This window comes from Peromyscus leucopus, chromosome X (assembly GCF_004664715.2).
Source record: "Peromyscus leucopus breed LL Stock chromosome X, UCI_PerLeu_2.1, whole genome shotgun sequence".
NCBI lineage: Eukaryota > Metazoa > Chordata > Mammalia > Rodentia > Cricetidae > Peromyscus > Peromyscus leucopus.
This window is the reverse complement of record NC_051083.1, coordinates 101094135-101121183: the sequence shown is the minus strand read 5'-3', so window position 1 is coordinate 101121183 and position 27049 is coordinate 101094135. Positions and strand designations below refer to the sequence as shown.

General features: G+C 36.7%; 1 protein-coding gene and 1 long non-coding RNA gene across 2 annotated transcripts in view; one reads left to right on the top strand and one right to left on the bottom strand.

Moving 5' to 3' along the window:
* Positions 1 to 314: 314 nt before the first annotated feature.
* On the top strand, positions 315 to 26676 carry LOC114682193. The gene is made up of 3 exons (XR_003733008.2): positions 315 to 519; positions 11245 to 11423; positions 26495 to 26676. It is a non-coding gene; the product is annotated as an uncharacterized LOC114682193 (long non-coding RNA).
* The window catches only part of Slc6a14 (solute carrier family 6 member 14), a 32034-nt gene continuing 10749 nt past the window's right edge, over positions 5765 to 27049 (bottom strand). The window contains exons 7-14 of the mRNA XM_028855996.2: positions 25290 to 25430; positions 20588 to 20816; positions 17459 to 17584; positions 15354 to 15472; positions 14740 to 14839; positions 14359 to 14468; positions 9335 to 9502; positions 5765 to 8339 (exon numbers count right to left, since the gene is read on the bottom strand). Coding sequence (XP_028711829.1) covers positions 8193 to 8339; positions 9335 to 9502; positions 14359 to 14468; positions 14740 to 14839; positions 15354 to 15472; positions 17459 to 17584; positions 20588 to 20816; positions 25290 to 25430 — 1140 coding nt within the window. The 3' untranslated portion in view covers positions 5765 to 8192. The remainder of the gene's footprint in view (positions 8340 to 9334; positions 9503 to 14358; positions 14469 to 14739; positions 14840 to 15353; positions 15473 to 17458; positions 17585 to 20587; positions 20817 to 25289; positions 25431 to 27049) is intronic.

Sequence of the window (27049 nt, the reverse complement as noted above, 5' to 3'; positions counted from 1 at the left end):
ATGAATGATGGATGTTGCAGCAAAAGCAAGCATCTTTAAAGAAAAAAGGAGGGATGAATGCTTTTTACTTCACACAATTGATTGATGTGTTTATAATCTGTGCTTTTCTCAGCATCATTGTAATGAAGTCCCACCCTCATTCTCTCTTTCTCTCCAACCTAAGGACCTGATCCTACACCCAGTCAGGCAGGGCTGGGATGCATCCCCCTTCCAACTAGCCAGGAAGGTTCTGCCGGCGGGGAGCAGGGGTGGATTATGAGGTCTCAATGAAGAGTGCTGACCTCATCTGCAGTATATAAGGCAGGGCGGCAGGCAGCTCATGCCAGTTAACGCCAGGAGGTGAAGGAGTTGCAGATCCTTGATCCTAGACTCTAGCACCTTGCCTGCTAGATCCAGCTGCTGGGGCTCCCTCCGCCTGGTGCCTGCTGGCACCCGGAAGCAACCATGAACATCGTCTTCATCCTTGTGAGCAGTGTTGCCATCACTCTTGTTCTTTCATTATTAAAGATACTGCACCAGGTAAGCCGCCTAAGATTAGACTGCGCTAAGATTAAACTGGCTGAATATGTGGATGGGCATGTGATTGTAAGACACGCAAAGAGAAAAGGAACCCAGGGAAGAAGCTTCAATTGCCGCTTGCGGCCTCCAAAGAGTCCCGGCGTTTGTTGTCTCTCCCGCATGAGCTTCTCAAGCTTTCAGCGCTGTACTTTATAGTGTGGTCAGTTAGAAGATAGACATGGGTCACTACTGATGTGTTCAACTTTCCAGGGACCCTCTCACTAACCATGAAAGAACAGGAAAGCTGTAAGTGCCAGTCCCTACCATCACCGTCTCATGTTAAAAATTGGCCCCTTCTCTTCTATAGTTTCTCCCTACACCATCCCACTGGGAACTTTATGGGTACTCAGTTATTTCTTCTCTAAACTGAAGTGTCCTGGTATTTAAAGTCTTAAGTGAAGTGTTTTCACATAGGATTACTGACAGGGATGGTGGCTACTACTATACTTCCCAAGGCAAAAACAAGACTCTTGGGCTTTGCAAGGTGACCTCCATATTTTTCCTTGAATCCGTACCTGCACAAAACACACTTGTGAATCAGTTTCCTTTCAATGTATTTCTTTTTTTCTTTTTTCTTTTTTCCTTTTATTTTATTTTACAATACCATTCAGTTCTACAAATCAGTCACAGATTCCCTTGTTCTCCCCCCTCCTGCCCCCCCTCCCCTTCCCCCAAGCCCACCCTCCATTCCCACCTCCTCCAGGGCAAAGACTCCCCCAAGGACTGAGATCAACCTGTTAGACTCAGTCCAGGCAGGTCCAGTCCCCTCCTCCCAGGCCGAGCCAAACGTCCCTGCATAAGCCCCAGGTTTCAAACAGCCAACTCATGCAATGAGCACAGGACCCGGTCCCACTGCCTGGATGCCTCCCAAACAGATCAAGCCAATCGACTGTCTCACCCATTCAGAGGGCCTGATTCCAGTTGGGGGCCCTCAGCCATTGGTTCATAGTTCATGTGTTTCCATTCATTTTTAATTAATTTATTTTACATCCAGATCACATTTTCCTCCCTTCCTCCCCTCCCACTGTCTCCCCCCACCTTCCTTCTGTCCCCACCCATCAATTCACTCTTCCTTTGTTTCTGTTCAGAAAGGGGCAGGCCTCCCATAGGTATCAGCAAAGCATGGCATATAAAGTTGCAGTAAGACTAAGCACCTCCCCCCTGTATTCAGGCTGGGCAAGGCAATCAAGTATGAGGTGTAGGTTTCCAAGAGCCAGCCAAAGCACCAGGGATAGCCCCTGCTCCTATTGCCAGGAGTCCCACAAATAGACCAAGCTATACAATTGTAACATATGCAGAGGGTTTAGGTCTAGGGTAGAGTCCCCATGGCATTCATCCTCTGCAGCCACTGCCCCTAGTGGAGCTTAAAGTCATGGGCACTTGTCAATCACTGTCAGACAGACAAGCAGCCCTCTAGGCCCAAAACAGGAATGAGGAGACCCACACATTCATTCCCATGCAGACTCCCTGGTTGGTGGTTCAGACTCTGTGAATTCTTATGAGCCAGGTTAGTTGATTCTGTGGTTTTTCTTGTGATATCCTTGACCACTCTGGCTTCTACAAGCCTTCCTCCATGTCTGCAGCAGGATTCCCTGAGCTGGGCCTAATGTTTGTTTGGCTGTGGGTCTCTACATCTGCTTCCATCAGTTACTGGATGAAGGCTCTCTGATGACAATTGGGTTAGTCACCAATCTGATCACAGGAGAAGGCCAGTTCAGGCTACCTATCCACTATTGCTAGGAGTCTTAGCTTGGGTCATCCTAACGTATAGGTATTAGTATGAACCAGTGAATTTGTCTAACTAGATTGTCATGAGGTAGGATTTGGAACTTGCCTGGCTGCAGTAAGCTACTTAGGTGTAATAAATAAATGACTTGTCTATAATTTTCTTTACAGATAACCATATATGAAGCTACCACAAGCCCATTTATTTTATTTCATTTTTTTTTTGCATCAGCGTGCAAAGTATTGGGTATCATTGTGGCATTTTCAAACAAATCATGTTGCAGTTAGTTGGTTCACCTTAGTTCTCCTCTCTCTTCCTCAACCCCATCTCCCTCTCTTCCTTGCCCCCCCCTACTTTCAGCTTTTCTGTCACATGTATTCTCTTTACTCCCCTCTACTTTCCTGGGGAATCTCTTTTCCCTCCTATCTAGTTTTCTTTCTAGATGTGTAACAGGAATCTTAAAAGTTCTTATTAATAAAATCAAACCCGAGGTCAGTTATTGGGGTCCATGCTGGTAGATCAGAGAGACAGAACAAGCCACAGCTATCTCACCTTGCCAGTTCCTCAGCTGGTCCTGTTTCCTCACACCCCAATGGCTCTCAGCTGAACTGCTGCTAGAAGCCTGAATGCTTAACCAGCCAAATGCTTAACCAGCCAAATGCTTAACCAGCCAAATGCTTCTAGTTTCTGGTCCTCACGCCTTATATATCTTTTTGCTTTCTACCACCACTTCCTGGGATTAAAGGCTGGCTTTCTGGGATTAAAGGCGTGTGTCACCATGCTTGGCTATTTCCAATGTGGCCTTGAACTCACAGAGATCCAGAGGGATTTCTATCTCTGGAATGCTAGGATTAAAGGTGTGAGTGCCACCATTTTCTAGCCTTTGTATCTAGTGGCTGTCTGTTCTCTGACCCCAGATAAATTTATTAGAGTACAGAATATTTTGGGGAACACAATACAACCACATAGATGTTTTGACTTTACCTATGTTTACACCCATTTATATGTATGCATGTACAGGTTACATACTAAGTTCTGCTTATGAGAGATAACATGCTATTTTTGTCTTTCAGAATTTGGGTCACATTAGTTAGTATTTAACCTTCTAGATACATTCATTTCTATGCAAATTTCATTTTTCCTTACATTTGAGTGACACTACTCATTTATTTCTTAGTGGACATCTGTGGTGATGTATTGTGTACCCTAATAAATTTTGCCTGAAGATCAGAGAACAGAACAAGCCACTAGATTAAACATAGAGGCCAGGCAGCACACACATTTAATCCTAGCACTTGAGGTCTCATGCCTTTAATCTCAGTATTTGGGAAGCACACACGCCATTAATTCCAGCACTAGGAAGGAAGTGATGCCCGGATGGAGAAAGGTATATAAAACGTGAGGAAGACAGGAACTGAATGAAGCATCCCTTTCAGTTGAAGCCCTTTCAGCTGGAGCTTTTTCAGGCCGAAGAGTTGGTGAGGTAAGAGGTGGTGCATGTGGCTTGCTCTGCTTCTTTGATCTTTCAGCTTTCACCTCAGTATCCTGAATTTTTATTAAAAGACCATTTAGGAATTCGTGTTACAGACATCTATGCTGGTTCCATTTCTTAGCTATTGTGAATAGAGATAGCAAAAAGCATGAATGTGCAATAATCTTGATGAGATAAGGAGTCCTTCTGGAAGTATGCTAAAGAATGGCACCTCTAGGTCACATGGTATTTTAATTTTTAGAGAAATCTCAATATTGATTTCTGTAATTTACAAGTGTGCATGCCCACCAGCAGTGAACGTGGGTTAATCTTTCCCTATGTCTTTGGAATTCTGTTCTTGTTTATTTTCTTGATGGTGGCCATTCTAACTGGCATGAGATGGAATCTCAAAGTTGTTTTACTTGCACTTGCCTTGTAGTTAGAAAAATGAACTACTTTTTAAAATGCCTGTTGGCCATTTGTGCTTCTTCTCTTGAAGATGTTTCATTTTACTAGCCTATTTGTTGATTCACGGGAGACTTCAGCAGTTTAAATTTGTAGTCTTTTGCAAAATCTGGATATTGGTTCCCTATTTTAGCTGGCAAAGATTTTCTCCATTCTGCAAGATATTTACTCCTCTGATAACTTACTTTCTGTGCAAAAACCATTTTCATTTCATGTAGTTATATCTGTTAATTCTTGGGGCTCTTTCCTGTGTTATTGCAGTCTCGTTTCAGAAAGGTTTCTGTCTATCCCTACATCTTGAAGTGTATTTCCTACCTTTCAACTTGTACAAAAAATCAATCCAAAGTGGAATGAATATCTTAATTTAAAACTACAATTTCATTTTAGGAATCAATCCCTCTTCTCTCATTTTCCCTATTACACTCCAAGCCACCCCATCCCATAGCCAAGTTCCTATTTGCCCTGTTTTGTTTTTCTTCTGCCATAGCTCCACTGAACTACATAAGTGTAATCAGGCTAATGCATGAATGGCCACCATGATCCCATTTATTTTATTTTTATTTTATTTTTTTATCACCTTGCTAAGTGGGAACTTTATGTATATTCAGTTATTTCAGGTCTACATGAGCGTTGTTTGGTGTTGAAAATTTCAAGTGAAGTGCTTTTACAAAAAAGTCAAAGGTTGCCGTGCACTGGTGGCACATGCCTTTAATCCCAGCACTCTGGAGGAAGAGCCAGAGGGATCTCTGAGTTCGAGGCCAGCCTGGACTACCAAGTGAGTTCCAGGAAAGACGCAAAGCTACACAGAGAAACCCTGTCTCGACAAACCAAAACCAAAAAAAAAAAAAAAAAAAGAAAAAGAAAAAAGTCAAAGACATGGGTGGAATGGGTGGAGGCTACTACTAGACTTCCCAGAAAATTTCTGTAAAAATATAGCACTTTGATATTACAAAGCAACTTCTATGGCATTTTTTCCCCTCAGACTACACATAAGCAAAGCATACTTGTGAGTCAGGGTCACCCTTCAACACATTTCTAATCTCTAGCTCTTAGGGTCAATCAGTTGGTTTTTATAATTAAATTGGCATGAGGTGAGATCCAGAAATTGCCATGCTCTGATAAACCACAATGGTATAATTTCTAATCCAGATAATCACGTATAAAGGGCCATCCAAGCCATCATCTCCAGCACCAAGTAGAAGCACTGCTTCATCCTCCACCGGAAACAACAAAGTATACATTCCAGTCAATGCCTTCAATCACAAAATTTTAACTGGTTCCACGCAGACACTCGTTGATAAACAGAAGATATTGTTCAATATGAAAATATTAGAATGCCAGCTTGACAGACTGGATCACTTCATGTTGATCAAGGGCCTATATAGCTGTGTGAAAATAATTAAGAATCCCACTGCAAGAGTTGTGAACGATGATAGTGACAGTAATGATTAAAGCTGTGATGGGATTGAACTGATTATGTTTCTTGCAAAAGAGATATTCTTTAAAGGAGTGTGGGCTGTCCGATACAGATTCCAGATCCTTACTACTTTGCTTACATTTTATTTCAATAATCAATTACATACATTGGCTAGTATATTGTAGGGAAAGTGTGTAGAAGCATAAATTACAGAAAATGAAAGACAGTTCAAAAGTTTATAGATGACAAAATAGCAATGATAACTTCAAGTTTAAAAATCTTCATCTACTTGATTGCAGCCTAATACTACATATGTCTAAGAGTTTAACCAAAGTGAGGAGAATTACATGGAGCTGTTGTCTATTATGCAAATGACCACTTAGTAGTATTATAAAATGTTTAAAATGAAAAGAAGAGTTGTCATTTGCCACCCTGCAATATATGTTTGCCATAAGTTAAGATGGTGATTAAGATCTATTTTTTCACACTTAAAGGTAGTGATACAAGTCTTTAACTACTCCTTTTGGCCAGATTTTGAAAAGCATTTATTTCCATTATATCCTCTCTCTGCCCAAATTTTCTCTACAGATTCCAAATGTCACCTGTAAAATTTGCATGCACATATGTAATTAGTGAAAACTCCAACCCTCAAATAGCACCAAAAGACAATGGGAGGATGTTTTAATACAATTTGAATTACGATGAAGAAAAAAATTTCTAAGCTTTAGTCTCTCATCTATCTCACATAATATTCTATAAAATAAAGTGTAACTAAAACTTAAGCTCTTTTTTTTTTGCTCATACCATTGGATCTACCCACAAAGAGCCTTCAAAATATCAACACAAGTTCATCTTATATGTGAATTATTGAGATGAATTACTTATAGGCCCATTGTTATGCCTTCATACCACCTCCTTTCAGAATCACTTACTTGTACTAATTAAAGAGACACTTTAATCAGTTTGCTCCTTTGATCTTTAATCAAAAGAAGAAGGAAGGAGGAGATTTGATGTATGAGAAAATCGTTCCCTTTTGGTACTCAGTTGCCAAGTACAAATTAGCTAGCGGTATATGGTTCTTAAAAGGCTTTTGTTTTTTGAGTCACAGGTTCCTTTTACATTTCATGAAAACAATGGATTCACTCTCCCCCAAAATGCAAATGTACATCCACAGAAAATGATACTTACAATTTTAGTCTTGTCATCTGCTAATGCTCAGCATGACTCTTGAAATGTTCCCTATCTATTTAGAATAGATTTTGTTATCTTAAGCTGTGATTTTTAAATCATATGTCAAAAATACATAAGAAAGTACAAGGTATCATCATTTGTGAGGAAACCAGAGTATAAAAATTTTATTAATGACAATTAATTAACAATTAACATCAATTAATATATGAATACTTTATTACTCTTAGGAAAAATGAATCCACAAAAGACAAGATTATTGCCCTTGATCTGTTAGACATATATCATTATCAAAAAATGCCAGATCAGTAATAATTTCATCCAAATCTACAATTAAATCCAGAATTCAGAGAATATAATGAACTACTTATGTTTTGAAACTCTAGAAATTAAATGAGCCATGGTTTTATTCCAAATATAACCTAAAGAAGAAAGATATTATAAAGGGTAAAATGTATTCAAAATTTCAATATTTCATTTTTCTAGACTTATCCCTTTCTGGCCACCTGTTCCTCATTTTTTGTCTCATTTCACTCTAAAAAGAGTATAACTTTAAAGTTTACATAGAAAAAATTGAACTATAATAAATGGATGACATGTTTAGACATATTTGGATCATAGGTATTCAAAAGTCTTCATATCATATACAGTCTTCTCCCTACATATTTGTGACATTTCTTTTAAAAGAGATTGATTCATTTTATTTCCCATGTATGGGTTTTTGCCTGCATTGTACACACACCATACGCATACAGTGTCATGGAGATCAGAAGAAGACACTGGATTTCTTGGAACTGGGGTTACAGACAATATTAGTCACCATGTGGATGTTAAGAATTGACCCTACACCCTCTACAAGAGCCATTGCTCTTAACCACTGATTGATCTCTCCCGGTCCCATTTGTGACTTTGATACATGAGGTCTTTAATTGTGTAACACTTGGCTTTAACTACATAGACTTATTGTATAAGAAAAGTGCATATTAACACTACAGAAACAAATAATATCTTTAAAATCACCAAATACAAAGCATGACTATTTCCTAAGTAATCATGTCACAGGAAACCTTCAGTATACTAAAAAAAGAAATATTACAATCATATTTACAAAATGTCATTTTAAAACAGTACTGGGTGTATGTATTAACAAATAGCTAATCCTAAAGGTACACAAGTACATTATTAAACATTCATAAATTCACATTTTTATATTTCATTTTTGATTAGGTGAAAAAAATACTTACAACCCTGTACTGAGCATGGCATGTACATTTCCCTACTTGATTAACGCACAAATAAATTAAAAAAGTTCCCCTACTCTACAAAATCACATTATATAACAATCAGATATTTTCAAAAGAGACATTTTATTCTGGTTTTCTACTACCACTGATAGTAGGTATTTCATGGTCAGTTTCCTTTGCAGGTTCAGCCATGTCTTTATATCTCTCTCCACGATGTTTTTCCAGGTATGGGCCCCAGTTAGAAGCTGGTCTACAGCAGCTTATGATACGCTGAAATGCAACAACAACAACAAAATCTTGTATTAGAACTTAAGTGTCATCCATTTAAAAAAGCAAATATTAAGCTACACTTCTATTGTAAGTGCCTTTGCTAGCAACAATGACATAACAAACACAGGAAAGTAAAGAAGTGATAGCCTAAATTCTTAAAACGCCATCGGATAAGAAATTGTAGTCAAGTAAATTGTTATTAATTGTTAATAGAAGTATACGACTAAACCAAACATAATGAATGATTTCAGAAGAAAGGCATATGAGCTCATTAGAGTTATGATGTCACTCTAAGCAGCTTTCCTGAATTTATTTGCGTCCTTGTCACAGAGGGTCAGATGGAGAGCTAAGCTATTGTGCACTGGAATATGTCTCAAAAACCGAGATAAGGGACTTCCAGGTACTGAGCCATTTATTTGGATCTGTTCTTTGATCTGCATAGGAATTTTTTGAAATTAACTCCCTAAGCCTATCTTGTCATTGTTCTAGTATGAATACTTAGCTCTACCATCCTAGACCTCCATAGAAAAAAGATGACTCAAGGGCTACAAAGGATGCAAGACAATTTAAGCTTGTTCCATTTAAATATACCATTAGGACTTGCATTATAGCCAGATGATGATTCAAGAAAGGTTACATATAGAAGTAAATCAGTCATGTGCTTTTTGACATACACAAGGGTGACTGTACAAACACAGAGCTCACCATTGCTACATGGAATGTAATAGGGCCTGAGGATACAGTAATGGACTTCTATAATAAACTTAAAGTAAAATACAAATAGATACACAAATTCATATATATATATATATATGTATTTTATTACCATTTATAATATATAATATAATGTCAAACATGATATTATTGGGTATAGAAGTAGTTAGAGGGAAGAAAAAGTGATTATTTTCAACCCATGTACTTTCTTATCTCTTCTGTATAATTGATCTGAATTTTATCACAAGTGCTTATATAAAATAAGAATTGAATATGCTTACCTGAAAGATGTTTCCTTCAGCCTGAACTATTTTTATAATCGCCATAATTGGTATCCAAATAATGCAGAAAATAATCATACACCAGCCTAGAGCAACTCCCCAGTCAGGATATGGAATGTCCCCATAATCAGGTCTGTGAAATTTCACCAGCGACCAGATGAGAATGGCCTAAGAAAGTAAATCATTAAAAAGACCAAGTTAAAAATTAGACTTGGTGTAATAAATGAGTCATAATTTGAAATTTATCAAACAATAAAATGAAGCCACAATTAAGGATCTAAAATAAATGGTAACAAGCCAGAAGACAACAATATGAAGTGAACCAAATTTCTATTTTTACTTTAATTTAAAGCCTTGATTTATTCATACACCATCTAATATTCAATGTATAAACCTGAGGTATGTTTTACTGTTAAGCCTTTGATGTTTTTCTTTTGTATTATTTCATGTGTGTGGCTGTTTTGCCTGCATTTATGTCTGTGCACCATGTGTAGGTGCGGTGCCCAGAAGAGGACAGCAGATGCCTTGGAACTCAAGTTTCAGTTGTGAGCTGCTATGTGGTGCTGGGAATGAAACCTGGTTCTTTCGCAAGAGCAGCCAGTGTTTTTTTGGAAATAGGTTCCCCTTCTATATCTCTGGCTGACCTTGATGTAGATTAGGCTGGTTTTGAACTCAGAAATATATTCCTGCTTCTGACACTTGAGTGCTGGAATTAAAGATGTCTACCACTGTGCCCAGCCATTTCCTTTTTAACAGATAATCAAAAGTATAAAAATTGACATAAGTTGAGTACCATATTAAGTTTTCATACATGAACATACAGTATAATGTGTATACCAGGCTAAATATTGCCTCAAACTTTACCCTTTATGGCAATTATTTTCTTAATTCCTTCTATTATAAATTTTTAAATTATATAGTACATTATTGTCCATTGTTTCCTTCCTATGCAATTATATAGAAGAATGTTTTGCTCTAATTGAACTGTAACTTAGTATCTACTCATCAGCTCCCATCTCCACTGTTCAAGACCTCTGACTATAGCCATTCTATTCTCATTTCAACTAGATAACTTATTTAGCTTCCTCATCTGAATGAGTTTCTGCAATATTTCCTTTACTATGCTAACGTTCTTCCCTCCCATTCACATTCAAATCGTAATGATTTAATTATTTATTATATGGCTGAACAGAGTTCAGTGTGTACATGTACCACACTTTCTTGTTTTGATATATAGTCTCACTCTGTAGCCCAGGCTGGCCTTGAATTTACTGCAGCCTTGTTTGGTTCTGAAACCAAAGAAACCATTACACTTTAACTTCCTGAATGCATGCATTGCATTGTGTGCCACCGTGCCTGGTATCTGTACTAAGTACCTCATTTGCTTCATCTAGTTATCATTTGGCAGACATTTCAGCTCTTTTCATTCCTTAGCTTAGGTGAATAGTGCTGCAACATATTGACTTCACATCTTTGAATATATCCAATAGTGGAATTGTTTACATGGGTGTGGAAAAAAACCCTTGCATACCATTTCTTGGGATGTAAATTTAGATCACAATCACTATAGAAAGCATTACAGAGTTTTCTCAAAACTAAATAAACAGCTACATTATCCTACACCCCTCTTGTTAATACATATATAAGGAGATAGAATTATCTTATCCAAAACCCCTTTTGTGGGTATGTATACAAGGAGATTGAACTGTTAGCATGGCTTCATTCTAGGCCATAAGTTTGCCAGCATATATGTTAAAAAGTCCATTGAGAATGTACAAGTACACTTTAGAGATACATTTCTATCCTTCTTTAGCAACTGTTTATTCATTGCAAAAGACACTATCCCCCTATAACTCAAATATAAATACGTAGTACTGGCACATGTTTACCAAAGCACTATTCCCTCCTAGGCTCTTCTTGACCAAAAACGTTTGATGTAAGTTCAAGTAGTGTGGCAAAACTGTGAGATTTGTCTGAAATCTCAGCATTCAAAGGATGGAGGCAGGAGGATCAGGAGTTCAAGGTGATGCTCAGCTACATACTGATTCCAAGGCCATTCTGAAATACAGAAGACGCTCCCTCCAAAAAGGTGATATAATTCAATAAGCACTTCTCAATCTGTGGGTGGTGATGCTTTGCAGTCGACCAACCCTTTCATAGGGGTAACCTAAGAACATCAGAAATCACAATTATTTGCATTATGATTCATAATAGTAGCGAAATTATAGTTATGAAGTAGCAACAAAAATAATTTTATGGTTGGGGTTTACCACAACATGAGGAACTGTATTAAAGGGTCAAAGCATTGGAAAATTTGAAAAGCACTATTTTAAATGATTTTTAGATATTTTTCAAAATTCACTAAAAATAAATAAGGCATTTAGGAGAAGTTCTGATAGCTAATCTCTGACTTACACTATTCTTTTCCAAAAATAAAGGTATATTTTACTGTTCAGTGGATACACATCCACACACATGCAGGTGGAACACACATTTAAATATGTGAAAAGAAGAGAACCAGCTGGAGTTGGCAAGGGAATTACTGAGAACAAAGTAAAATCATACATGCATACACACAAAGACTCATGTATTTGCTAACTTAAAATTTTTCAAAAGCTACCAGTCAGGCCTTCTATGGTGAAAATCTTTTAATCCTAGCATTCAGGAGGCAGGGGCAAGCAGATTCTTGAGAGTTTGAGGCCAGCCTGATCTACATAATGAACGCCAGACTAGTCAGGGCTACATAGTAAGACCCTGTCTCAAAAAACAAACAAAACCTGTTACCAACCAGTACTCAAGGAGTACTAGGAGTAGTACTCTCTTTGCTTTAGTCTATTTGGGTTCTCACCCAAGGAGACACAGTCTGCCAGAAGTGCTCAATGCTGTAGAGACTCAGTTCTTGAACTTTCAGAGATACATCCACTGTGAGTACTCCCCAAAAGATTGGAGTCTAACTTCCATGAGTTTGAGGTATGTTTTTATTATGAGTATATCTGCAGCTTTCGGGGATCACTTGGGAAACTGAGATAAATCTCTGTTTCAAGCTTTTCCAGTGTTGTATAAGGTGGTTGAATTAGAATAGTAAGTAAATGAGAAGAGTAGATTAGTAATAAATGTACTCTATTCCAAAGAGAGAGAGATTAGAATGTTATCAGAAAATTGAGAAAGAAAAAATGACTCCTCTCAAGGTTGCTTAGTGGGTAAGGGAGCTTGCCACCAAGATTAAGGACTTGTGTTCAATCCCTAGAACCTAAATGGTGACAAGAGAGAACTGACTCCTACAAGTTGTCCTCTGACCAGGAGCACTCCTTCCCTCCTCCTCTCTCCCTGTAGATTAAAGACTAAGTGATAGAACAGATAGAATATGTATAGATTCAGAAGATAACATGGTGAAATGGAGTGGGCCATACATAGCTACCCAGTGTGGGGAAGAGAAACAGAAGCCCAATCTAAGTGGCAAAGCACATAACTCTGATGAAAAAGTCTGGCAATCCTAATCATATCACAAGCCAACCATTCTCACAAGTCTTGGATCTGTTTATAGCATCTGGTGAAACAGTGACTCATCCTGTGTCAGCATTGGAGAGGAAAATCTATTTGTTATTCCCCAAGTCTTGCAGGGCCATGACTAGGAACCATCTAGACTTAATCACCCCTCTGCAGTGTCATAAAATTGACCCCATTCACTTGATAATTGCTGACACTTACAGCCCCAAACCAAGTTCAGTGGACAAAAATGATGTCTGTGTGCCATATGGGTAACTGCAGGCAGGATTGAAAGCTTCCTGAGTCTCAGGCCAAGCTGGGTTTTCATCATCTACCCCTTTCTACCCACCACCCAAGGTGTTTGAAGTTTAGCAGGATTTCAAAACACTGAGTATAAAACTAGAGATTCTGCTCCGTGGTTGAATCTGCCCATGGGCTGCAAAGCTAAGTGTAGTTAGCAAAGGCTCCTGGTACACAAAGAAGGGAAGGTTCTGAAAAGAAAAAAAGTACTACTGGATGTTTCTCCCTGAACTGGCTCAGAATAAGCATACAAGGAAAGAAAGACAAGAGACTGCATTGAATCCACACCTCCAAATAGCATACTACAGATAAAAGAAAACCAGAAAGAAAGGGTATTCTAATACTTTGTAATCTTTTGTGGTAAATATAAACAATGGAGATTTATTAAGCCATAAAAAGAGAATGAAATTCCAGTATTTGCAGAAAATAAGTAGAATTGGAGTTAATTGTGCTAAGCAAAATAAACTGGACTCAGAACGACAAAACATCATAATTTTTCATCATGTAGAAGGGAATACCACTCAGTGGTAGACTGCTTCCTCAGATAACATAAAGGCTTAGTTGCAGTCACCAGTAGGGACATAAACTAAAAAAGTACACATTAATATCTGAATGTTGTTTTTTAAATAATAGTTACTTAAATACAACATATGGTTGGGCAGTAGTGGTGCATGTCTTTAATCCCAGCACTCAGGAGGCAGAGTCAGGCAGACCTCTGTGAGTCGAGGCCAGCCTGGTCTACAGAGTCAGTTCCAGGAAAGTTCCAGGACAGCCAAAACTACACAGACATGTCTCAAAAAACAAAATAAAAATAAGAAAAATAAAAACATCATCTTGTTCTTGCCTGGGCTTTGTATTTTCTGGCAGAGAAGTTAATAAATGGCTCACCATATCTTTCAGAGAATGAGTAAATTTATGATTTGCTTTTGTTTATCCTACTGATACTTTTATTCTCTCAGTCATTTTAAGTTGTTGATACATTTAATTCTATAGAGAGCTCTTTATTGTCTCAAATGGACAATGTTCAAACTCATGGTGTCAAAAATAACACTACAAAGGGCATTTTAATTCAGACAGTGTGAAGGCACCAGCAGTGAAAACTACAAACTTGAAAACTATTCATACCCCAAATTATTTACTTATTTTCCCCAATGGGAATTGTGCTCCAAGTTCTTTACTAGCATCTAAAGGTATGAGTTAGAGTGTCGATACCCAACTCATTGTATATTGGTACTTACAGACAAGAGGATGGGTGTGATGACAAACCAGCAAGCTCTCCACCAGAGCCAGAATATCCATCTCTTTGCTCCAATCATCATTTCTATGTCTTCAATGAATCTATTCCCTCCTGGAGAAAACAGTTGCAGACTATGAGCACTTTCCTACAGGGTTCCATGGAGATTGTCATACATATTATCCTTCTTCATTTAAACGTGTTGCTAAAAGCCAACAGTGAAGCACACACCTGGGATTCCATTTCACTCTTAATGCGTTTTGCTCAACAGATCACATTTTACTATTATGTGTGTAATTAAAATTGGATGATGACATAATCTTGATGAAAAGGAATCAAATGTTTCTGTATGAGACTTTTAAACCAATCTTCGATCACCACTTACCATAAATCCAGATGATTCCTGCAATTTCCAAGATAGCTGCAATCAAAATCCCCCATCCAGCACAGAAGTGATCAATCAAATGAACCCAGTAAATTCCAGCCTACAGTAAAACAAAATCAAAAACAGAAAAACAAGCTCACACCAGTTATTTACAACTATATTTTAACTATTTTTCATTTTTGTAAAGTATTCATGTAGAATACATTTTTAAACAATATATGAAAAGCATGTTTCATGTATAAACCCAAATATGGGTTTAATTACCAAATTTTTTTAAAATAATGTACTAGGACATGGACAAAATATAAGCATTTAGAACAGTTGATTATGCAAATGGAATGTAGTATCTATGAGCTCTGTACTACCCACCAAGAAAAATACAGTTTATAATAATTTTGCTACTTGGAAAATTGTCATTACTGGGCCTCGTCCTCTGAAAAATATGTACTAGCAAAGTTACAAAGGAGAAGATGGCTGAAATGTGGAAAGCATCCTAAATAGAAATAGGACCTGTCACAAAACACCCCCCTTGACCCTTAGCATATTTTTTTTTTTAGATTTAAAGGTATATTCCAACTAACATTTGTCTACAGAAGTTAAACACTGTACTGTACCTGAGTCACACAGACGAGACCAAGAAGAAACAGAACCAAGCAGCAACCCAAAGTGATGGGAACCCTCATGCGTTTCATTGCTTTGGGAAACAAATCTTGAATTGTTGTTGTAATTGTTTCTAATGGAGGGGAAAATGAATTGTTACATTTCAAGTGGGTAAAACTAATCACAGAATTCAGTATCTATTAATCAAATTTACACACATAAACTGGGAATATACTCTGAGCATTACTCTTTTCTATCAGTCAAGAAGGTTCTCTCTCACACTGTTTTTTGTTTGTTTGTTTGTTTTTCAAGACAGGGTTTTTCTGTGAAACAGTCCTGGCTGTCTTGGAACTCACTCTATAGACCAGACTGGCCTTGAACTCACAGAGATTTGCCTGCCTCTGCCTCGCAAGTGCTGGGATTTAAGGCGTGCATCACCACTGCCAGGCAAGGGTTTTTCTCTTAGCCCCTGGGTTTAGTTCCCAGCAGACAGGGGAAGGGAGAGAGTAGACTGATTGCAGAACAAGGAAGAGGAGGAGGCAGGGAAGAGAGGAGGAGGAAGTGGAGGATGGGAGTAGGAAGACAGGACAGAAGATAGAAGGGCAGAGAAGAAGAGATGGGAAGAAAAAGGAGGGGGAGAAGGAGGAAAGAAGGAAGAAATAGTGTCTTCTAAACAAGGACTTATCTAAAGGTAGAAAAATATGTAAGCCAAAAGATTTATAATAAATATGTTTGACATTTTTGAAAGCTTTGGAAATCAAGCAGAGGAACCTTGATTACTTCTAGATGAGAGTAAGATTCAGTTTTCTGTAAAGGTGTGGCAGTTAGTGGATCATCCATGCTCCTGTGGATGGCCCCACACCCACTATGTATATGGGCAGGACAAATTGGACTCAGTGGTTTATTAAGAAATGAAATTTGGAAGGGTATAGAAGTGAGGATGGATCTGGGAGGAGTCAGGGATGAATTTGACTTAAATATATTATATGAAATTCTCAAATAATTTTCAAACCTGCTTCAAATTTTCTCATTGTATACCTTCAGGAAATTTCTTTTGTATACACAGAACCATACATAAGAAGAATGCATTCATTGTGTGAAATTTGTGTTTGTGTGTGAGAGTATATACAAGCACATGTGTGTTCCATGTAAGTGGGCAGAGATCAATCTCATTTGTTGTTTCACAAGTGCTTTCCACCTTGCATTTTTGAGACAGTTTCTCACTGAACCTTTAGCTCACAAATGGACTCTACTTCTACTGGCTAACCCGTGACCCCAGCCCTCCAGGGATGATCCTGTCTCCATCTCTCCAGCATTGGGAATAGAGGAGTATGCCACATTGCCCAGATTTTATAAGGATACTGGAAATCACACTAAGGTCATGATGACTGGACAGCAACCAATTTTCCAACTAGGACAACTCCCCAGCTGCAATGTGTAGAATTTTAAAAAGAGGAAACAAAATACCCACCAATAGGGTAATATGTTATTAATTAAATAGATCCATATATATAGTTAAAGTAGCATATATAACCTTCATACTCATATGAATTTGTTACCAATGGTCATATATATATATATATTCACACATTTATATATTCATATATGTGTATACATACACACATACACATGCTCATGTGTGTGCATTCACATGGACCAAATTATTGCCTCTCAAAAAATGAGAAATTGTTAGTAAGAGTTTTGTTAAAACTCTCTAAGCAAGAACCAAGTTTTCAGGGAGAAATGAGGTTGTCCAGGGAACCGTCCCCAGGTATAGAGGGTAGGAAAGAAAAAGTGGTAGCAATATTTTCATTGTTTTGTATAATGTACATTGAATTAAGAAACAAATACAAAATTCTAAATAAAGGGACCAAAAATGATTCCCTCTAAAATATCTATCTGGAGCAAATATAATAAAGTATTAACATTTGGGTTTTTTAAGTGCCAAGTCGTTAAGTATATTGCATTTTTATGTATTTAATTTTTAAGTTTAACTCGTAAGATTCATTCTGTTAATAGCACCTAAAAGGAGATACTATGATAATAGAACAGGATGTTTTCAAATAAATGAAAAAGGAACAAAATATCAGAGTCATTTAACACCAGAAGTATTACTTACCAATAGATGCAAACTGAGAATCCAGACCCAATGTTAAAAGCATGAAGAAGAATAATATGGACCAAAATGGACCACCTGGGAGTTGGGCTAGAGCTTCTGGATAGGCAATGAATGCCAAATCGAAACCTAAGAAAAATGTGTGATATTTTAAATTAATTGCCAAGAAAATTTCATATTTGAACATTTTCAGAGTAATATACTTTTATAATTCCATCATGATTTGACATTGCAACCCATGACATACACTCTTTACCAATTAACTTCTTGAAATGTTTTACTTGGAGGCCAGAGAGATGGCTTACTGGGTAAATGCACTTGTCACTCAAGCTTGATGACCTAAGATCGATCTCCAGAACCCACAGTGGAAGGAGAGAACAGATTTCTGAAAATTGTACTCTGATCTCCACACAAACACTGTGACATGCACATGCCCTTGCTCACTCCCTTCCTCTCTTTCTCTCCCTCTCCTCCACTCCCTCTCTCTCCCTCCCTTTACCCATCCCTCCTTCTCTCTAATACACAGTAATAATAAATAAATATACAACATATTTGAATTGTTACACTAATGTGAATGTGTGACAAGAATTAAGCTAATAATTTTTTCATGAAAGTTGTTTTAAATTTTTTAAATCTTTTAATATTTTAATGTTTTAATTTATCAGCATGTGTGTGTCTGTGTGTGTGTGTGTGTTCATTCATACATTCATTTAGGAATTCAAATGCCATTGTGTGTATGTGCAAAGAATGGCCTTGGATGTTGGTCTTTGCTTTCTGTCTAGTTGAAATGTGGGCTCTTTGTTGTTTTTTCTGCTGTATATTCCCAGATAGCTGGCCTATGAGCAAGGGTTATCTTATCTTTGCCTCTCATCTCTCCATTGGAGTTCTAGTATTACAAATTTTCACACTATACTTAGATACATTACACATACATGGATTGGGAGATTTGAACTCAGATCTTCATGTTTAGATAGCAACTGCTTTTATCCAGTCCCTAATCAAATGTTTGATGGAAGGTGTGATGGTACACTCCTATTATCCCAGGACTTGGGATGTGGGGGGAAGGGAGAATCAGGAGTTCAAGGTCATCCTCCACCTCATACAGAGTTTGGCACCAGCCTGGGATCCATGACACCCTGTCTCAAACAACAACTGTAGCAAAAATATTGGTGAAGGAGAAGAATTTCTTAAATGACAAAAGCTTAAGTTCACCCTATTCTAAAATTTGTAAAAAAAAAAAAAAACTGAAATGAAATTGAACTATCTAGAAAAATACAGGTATAGAATGAAATTTTGTGGTTGTTGTTGCTTTCTGAGATGGTCTTTCTATGTAGCCCTGGCTGTTCTGGAAATTTTCAGGTAGACCAGATTGGCCTCAAACTCACAGAAATCTGTAGTCCTCTACCTTCCTAGTGCCAAGATTAAAGGCATACAATGCCATGTCTAGCTGGAATGAATTTAGTCTTCCACCATCTTGTCATTTGTTTACCCAGAATTATTATGAGTAATACCATTTCAGTTTACAGATACCTGCAAAGTTGTATATAATAAAGTTCTAGATGGAATCTCATTTTCTAGTTGATATTACTTTAAAAGCACCTTGTAGTTTAGTTTCTTCCAATTTCTCTATGTGACCCTCAGTTTTAAGTGTTTTCTGTTTCTCTACCTTCCCATAGGACAGAAATAGAATTCATAGCATGAGATTTTAAAGTAGGTTCCATCACTTTCTAAACATTTGCACTAATACACGACATAGCATTTATGTGTACAGTGCTCTGTGAGGAAACTGACACAAAATGTTCTCCCAAATTCCTTCTAATACAGGGATGCTGCTATCATCCATCAGTGTTTCTATTATACTAAATATAATAAAAGTTTCCAAGGGTTCCTGCTTAAGAATTCTAGGATTGTTTTTCCACTGTACTTTAGCTGGATAATAAACATCCCTTAACTACTGTCTATAAAGTTAGAAAGTTCATTAATCAAATTCTTTGAAAACTGTGCACAATTAAACACTGAGTCACTTTAATCATTCTATTTACATTGATAAGTTTAAAAATTCAAATCCAATACTGTAATTGCATGTGGGAAAATTTGGTCATAATTGTTTCTCTCATAAAGCATAAAACATGTTTAGTATAATACCTGAACCTTGTAATTGTGTTGAGTGGTTCATATTAAGGATTAAATAAAAATAAAAAATTCTTTTAAGTAAAAATAAAAAATATTCTTTTAAGACAGTCTCATGCAGCCTCAGCTGGCCTCAATTTCTCTCAGTAGATGAGGCTAGACTTGAACTTCTAATCCTCCTAAAACTGTGCATGCTTGACAAGCACTCTACCAACTGAACTGTGTTTGATGGTTTTTTTTTTTTTTTTTTTTTTTTTTTTGCGGTGCTCTTGCCCCCAAGGAAAAGTCACAACACACGACAGAATCCACTAACAAGAGTTTTATCAAGACAAAGAGAAAGGGATAGCCATGATCAGGCCTGTGGGAGGACGAGAGAGAGAGAGAGAGAGAGAGAGAGAGAGAGAGAGAGAGAGAGAGAGAGAGAGAGAGAGAGAGAGGAGAGACAGAGAGAGAGGAGAGAGAGACAGAGAGACAGAGAGAGAGAGACAGAGAGAGAGAGAGAGACAGAGAAAGAGAGAGACAGAGACAGAGACAGAGAGATGGGGGAACACGGGGCCCGCCTTATAAAAGGCCAGGACAGAAGCACCTGCACATGGCTATTCCACACATGCGCATAGATCATGAGGTCACGTCCGTGACTATGTGACCGTGTAACCATGGGTCATGGGTCACACAGGATGTATGACCCAGAAATGACTAGGCAGAGTCATCTCTAAGTGTCCCGCAGGGCATCATCTAAGTGTGCCACAGGGCATGCCCCACCATGGAGGTGTGGTTGGAGTTCCTATCAGTGTTCCCAACATTGTCTTCTTGAATAACTGTTCCCTAAAATACTCTTGTGTATCCAGATCTTTTAGGAACTATTATATTAAAATACATTATTTCAGATGAACCAAGAAAATACAATAACTCTAAACATAAGTACAGATGACTGTAAATTATACCAGAGTTTCACAAGTGAGCATATTCAATTAAACCTCGGGAGCATCTAGAATTATATACCTGATTTCACAACTTGAGAGACTTCCTTTTCAGATATATGTGCCATGTGTCCCAATATAGAAAAAATAGCAAAGCCGGCAAACACACTAGTGAGGCAGTTTGTCAAGCAAACTACAATGGCATCAGAGTAACAGTTGTTGTTGAACTTGTTGTAAGATGATAGCGCAACTAGGCCACCCCAAGCCACAGAAAGGGAATAAAATATCTGGGTGGCAGCATCTTTCCAAACCTGTAAGAGAAATTTTTTTTAAGTTTTAAACATAGACTCTTAAATTTAACTCATATAAAAGAGTTCACAAGTAAATATGAGTGTATATTATAAAATAATGAAATGAATGCCTACATGTCAACCATCAAGAGAAAGAAAACAATGGTATGGGTTTTTTAATGTTTCCGTGTTTTTTTTTTTCATATTCCAGTAGTAACTATGGGTTGCAACCCCTGCATATCAGATATTTACATTACAATTCATAACGGTAGCAAGATTACAGTTATGAAGTGGAAATGAAAATAATTTTATGGTCACCACAACATGAGGAACTGTATTAAAGGGTGGCAGCATTAGGAAGATTGAGAACCACTGCTCTCTAACATTGGCAATACTTCATCAGAATTTTTCATTTGACCTAATCTAAGGGTTTTGAATTAAGAGTTTTGATTACACTCATTACTTACAAAAAAAATTAAGATTTTCTACAGGACTTTCTTTTGGTAAAATTTCTATTCACATACTTCACCATTTTTGGTTTACTTTACTTGATTTCTTGTTTCTCTCTCTTCTCTCTTCTGTCTCTCTCTGCCTCTCTTTGTCTCTCTCTGTCTCTATCTCTCTTGATGTCTCTGTCTCTCTCTCTCTGTCTTTCTCCCTCTATCTCTCTTTGTTTAATAAAATGGGGTTTGTGTAGACAAGGCTGACCTGGAATACCATACATAGAGCTCACAGAGATCTGTCTGCTTCTGCCTCTAAAAGTATGTGGTGGAATTTAAATTATGCATACCACACCACACCCAGGAATTCATTTTTAATCTTTTCTGTGTTGTATATCTTGAGGGCTTTTTCCCCTCCCAATCTGTGGCATATTTTTTGTCCTGTTTAATTTGTGTCCTTTGATGAGCTAAAGTATTTTTGTTATTGCTTTTTAATGTAGTTGAAATTGTTTATCTTTGCTTAGCTGTGTGTTTCTTCATCTGTGTTATCTGAAAACAAAGCTTAGCTTAAGGTAATAAGGATGCCATTCTGTATCCTCTAACTGAAATAGCTTTGCTTAGAATATCAGAATATCAATTCCCCTGCAATTTGTGTTACATGTATTAATTACACATATGCTACACATACTTTATCCTATACTTATTTCCACTTCACATTATTTTTAATTATTTAAGGATAATTGACATTACAAATTACATCAATGACATCTTTTGAATCATCCATCCTTTCCAGATTGAAATGATTTGTTACCTCTGCTACATACCAAGCTTATTTATTTATAAATATATTTTTGAGATTAGTATTCTGTACCACCTATCTGTATATCTGTTCCTATGCTAAAACCTCATGATTTTAATTACTACAGTATTGTAGTGCTTTTTGTAATACTGTCTTGTGTCTAAAATGAGAATTTCTCCACACTTATCTGTGTTGGGAATTGTTCTATTGATTCTATATACCAATGTGACATTAAAACCACATTAATTCTTAGCAAGGATGTTACCAGACAGCTCAGCCTGGCTTTGTGCTATTTGTCTAATTACACTCCTTTATCATTACTGACATTACAATTTGCCCCTCCTTCCTCTTTGTTAAAGTGCAACAGTTAAGTCAGATATTTGTTCAGGTTCATCTTTTTTAAGATTGGAATTCTTTGGATATAATATCACCCAAAAGAGAAAAATCGACTCATGTTTATTTCAAATAACAGGGTTGATTTATATTTGGTCAAAAGTGTCTTTTCAGTCCTTGTAACATCACACTAGTCAGTGGAAGGCAGATTAACTAGCATGACTGTATGTAAATAATAATTCTGGTTCTAGAATTAAAAAAATAAAATTACATCCAAATCATTCATCCCCTGACACTTCAATCTACCCTCTTTAACTTATCAGTAGGTACAAGCAATAACAATAATAATTTAAAAAGAATTGGCTGTAAGTGAATTTGCACAGTTGGTGAAATACTTTTATTATAGGACCATGTATCGTTCAATAAATAACAAGGTTCTTCTGTCAAAGGAAATGTTAAATGAATTTCTAAGTTTCCTTTGGATTCTGAAGTAACAGCATCATGAGGGTAAAGGACAAATACTCGTTATGAATTTTTGTCACAGATATTTGACTGTAACCTTAATGATACTAAAATAAATGGCTTTTTATCAGATGAAAAAAGATGATTCATGGTAGTTATAATTGTTATTATGAGAAATAATCAGAAAGCGATTTTAGTTTATTGCATACATGTCAAAAACAATATTTTTCACTTGAATATATTTCAATGGAAGTAAGTTTTCTAATGAGTAAAATATACCCGGTATTTAGAATACACATTTTATGTTAGATTATAGCAAGTCTGTATGAAGGGAGATAGGTGGGTAAACACACAGATAGATACATACAGAGAGTCACACATAGACCAAGATAATTTCATTTAGATATTACAAAATCAGGTTAGAAATAGAATATCCATCTTAGGAGATGAATCTCGTGTTTATGTTGGTTTCTGAACCACTGTACTTGATATGTTATGGTTTAATAGGACCTGAGGTGGATGAGTCAGATCAGTGGTGAGAAAGAATGCTAATCTGAGGAAAACTATTGTCATCACCAGCAAACCCAAAACACATGGAATGTGGTCATTTGCTATGGGGAGTGGAGGAGTAAGAGAACTAAATTGCAGGTTTCACAAGGAGCTTTAAATGCAGGTCTGATTCTTTTTTAATAATACAGACACAGAAACAGAGACAGATATAAAATGCACATGAAAACGTCAAGATAGCTTCAAAGGAGTATAAAGCATAAGTGTCTGAGACTTATAAAAAGCCACTTAAAGGTATCAAAGGGGCTTTTCATCTGTGACCAAAGTTATGAGGTTTCAGGAAAATGGAGGAGAAAATGGAGGGTGTGTACTTCTTAGGGAAAATGAAGTAACTATACTGTGATGTATCATCGATAGTTAAAATAATTGTACACCAGCTCACATTTACATGAGTTATCTATTTCCATGATGTATTAACTTATTTTATCATGTTTAATAACCTAATGGAAAATGGTCTCCTAGTTGGGAATGGGTTAGTAAACAAAGTTAGAAAAGAGTACGAACTAAGACTAATTAAGAAATGCATTAAGATGTCCTGTGGACATATCACAGTCATTAATCTCCAAGACTATAATAATAAAGTATCATGGTTCTAAAATAATTAGTACTGGTGTGTATAATCACTGAGTGAAAATTATTGGGCACAGCAAAAGAAACCAAAGATCAGAAATTTACTTTCAATTTTACGAAAGTTAAATCATAGATTTCCATGACTGAAACTGATCAATTTGACATTGATTACCAGAAAAACTCTATAATTAAATAAATATTTGATTTTTAAGCATTTAAAAAGAAAATGTCAATGGCTGGGAGTCAGTATGCTTTTTATTTAAAAGAAAATAGAAACCTGAAACTATCCATTTTGGATAACACTACTTATGTGCCAGGTAATATTAGCATGATTTTTTTCTCATCACTTTTAATTATTAATTTAATTTAAGTAAGTAAGCTTAATATATGTCAAGAATTTGATGTAACTACTAAAAACATGTAAGCCTCCTTGGGCTATATTAACAGATGTGTGGTAGCTGTATAAGCTTATTGTTAATGCTCTGCACAGTTAAAATTGTAAAACATTTTATGTGCCCAGCAATTATCTGGAAATAGAGTACATTTAGAAGAGAACTATTCAAGGCCAGAGAGATGACTCTGAATAACAACACTTGCTGCTAAGCCTGATGATCCAAGTTCCCTGAAACTGAGATAATGGAAGGAGAGACCTGACTCCTCAAAACTGCCCTCTCACTTCAATGTGTACAGCATGTCATGTGTGTACCATGTCATGTTCATCCCTCCAACACACAGAATAAATAATTTATATTCAATACATGTGTTTCTATTTGTGGTAGAAGTGATAGTTTTATTTCTGGAATACTTAATCCATGTCAAGCTTGTATTCAAATTCTAAAATCCACTGAGCAAAATTTGATCTTACCTTTGACATATTAACTTTACAGGGTAACCAAATGTGTATTAGACCATCAGACTTTCTCTGTTATTCTTTAAAGCTACTAAAAGATTGTCCAATAAGTCCCATAATCCTAGCTTTTAATTTGTAGGTCTAAAGGTATGAAATATTCTTTTATTTAAATAGTAAACTCCAAAAACCTGTGGTCAAATAGAATAAATTACAATAGTACAGTGAGTTGTGAAAATATTGCTAAAATTTATCTTACTTCCAATGAGAGTATTAGTGTTGTTACATACCTTGATAAGACGTGCTAGTGAATAGAAATAATTGTTTGACTGCATATGCTTTCAGAAAATACTATAGTGTAGTGTGTGTGTTGTGTGTGTGTGTGTGTGTGTGTGTGTCTGTGTGTAACCAAACCTCTTATTTTTTGCATTAAGATTTAACTTCTCAGGCAATTTTAAATTCAAATTAAGTCTTACCTCAGCTTCCTTGAGTTTTGTAAAATTTGACTGTGCTCCAATGTAATATGAAATGCCTTTTGATGCACCCTCCAAAGTTGCACCTCGTATTAACAGAATGAGGAGGACCACATACGGGAAGAGAGCTGTAAAATATACCACCTACCAAATAGAGCAACTGAAAGTTAATGACACTTTAAAATCATGGTATATAATTTTTTATGAGCAAAATTAGTAGCCAGTTGTAATTCGTCAAATAATTTACTCCAGGTTTCAAAAGGTAAGTCCAATGATATCAATATCAAATGTTAGCATAACTTCCTTTCTCTGTTCTCACCACTCCAAAAATGGACCTGTGTTTAAAAATGCTTTGATGTAGGGAGCATTATTTCTAAGGTTTTTGCTGTGAACAAAAAATTAGCAGCAGTGATCACTTGGGATCTAGATGAAATGCTGTCCTACATGGATCCTTACAAATATCAGAGGAGACTGAATGTCTCCTTTCAGTCAACTTTTCCAGTGGGACGAGAAATGTAAAACTGGTTATGTGAGTATACTCAGTTCCCAAGGACAAGGAAAATATCTTCTAGGACATGTCCAGAGCTCATGAAAGCTTCACTAAAGTGAATAGAGAGCACACTGAATACTTGTTACTTAAAGCTACCCTTAAGAGAGGTTGATAAGATAAAAATAGACACACAACTCCTCTCTTAGATAACACAGGGTTTCAGATGTATAGATTGCCCTTGAGGCTGGCTACAATAATGTGTAATTTCTTTGATCCATAGATATTCTATGTTTGATAATATGCCCAAGGAGATGATTTAAATAAGTTACCCAAGAGACCAATAAATTCCAGTTGCCTGATTAAATTGCCTTTAATGGACTTTTTGCAAGAAAACTTACTACATCATAAAGGAACCAAGGGTTTAAAAATTGTGTAAATAGAGCACATAGGAAAGTTTCCACTGGATTTGAAATATTTGCAGTATTTTTTCAAAGAAATCACATGTGTCATTGCGTTCACAATTCAACATGCTGTATATTGTACCAGGAAGACAACAAGTGTGTGCAATTATTCCTGCCCTTGAACTTTTATGTAGCCTCACTCTGATCAGTTAAAAACGTCAAAATACACTTTTGTGGGTAGTATGCAGTTCTTAACAGGAAAATATTTCTGTTCTTTTTTTAAGTTGTAACTAGGCTCTCTAATTTTTTTTTTAAAGATGAAGGGGAAAAAGAAGAATGTTTTTGCAGAAGAGGCCCCTTCAATGACAGAGAAGAGTCTTACTCCATTGCAAAAGATTAATTCAAAGGAATGGTTGCATATTATTTTTCTCTGTGTCTTCAACTGATGCTATTATCCTAGAAAACATTCTACAATGAACATCACATCATTCAAACTGCTTATTGTGGGGCAGAAAATATTATTCTTTTTTAATTTTATTTTATAATTTAATTTAATTTTACATATCAGTCACAGATTCCCCCTCCCCCCCACCTTTCCCCCACCTCACCCCCCATTCCCATCTCCTCCATGGCAAAGACTCCCCTGAGGATTGAGTTCAACTTGGTAGATTCAGTCCAGGCAGGTCCAGTCCCCTCCTCTCAGGCTGAGCTAAGTGTCCCTGTATAAGCTCCAGGTTCCAAATAGGCAGCACATTCATTGAGGACAGGTCCTGGTCCCACTGCCTGGATGCCTCCCAAATTGATCAAGCTAATCAACTGTCTCACTTATCCAGAGGGCCTGATCCATTTGGGGGCTGCTCAGCTATTGGTTC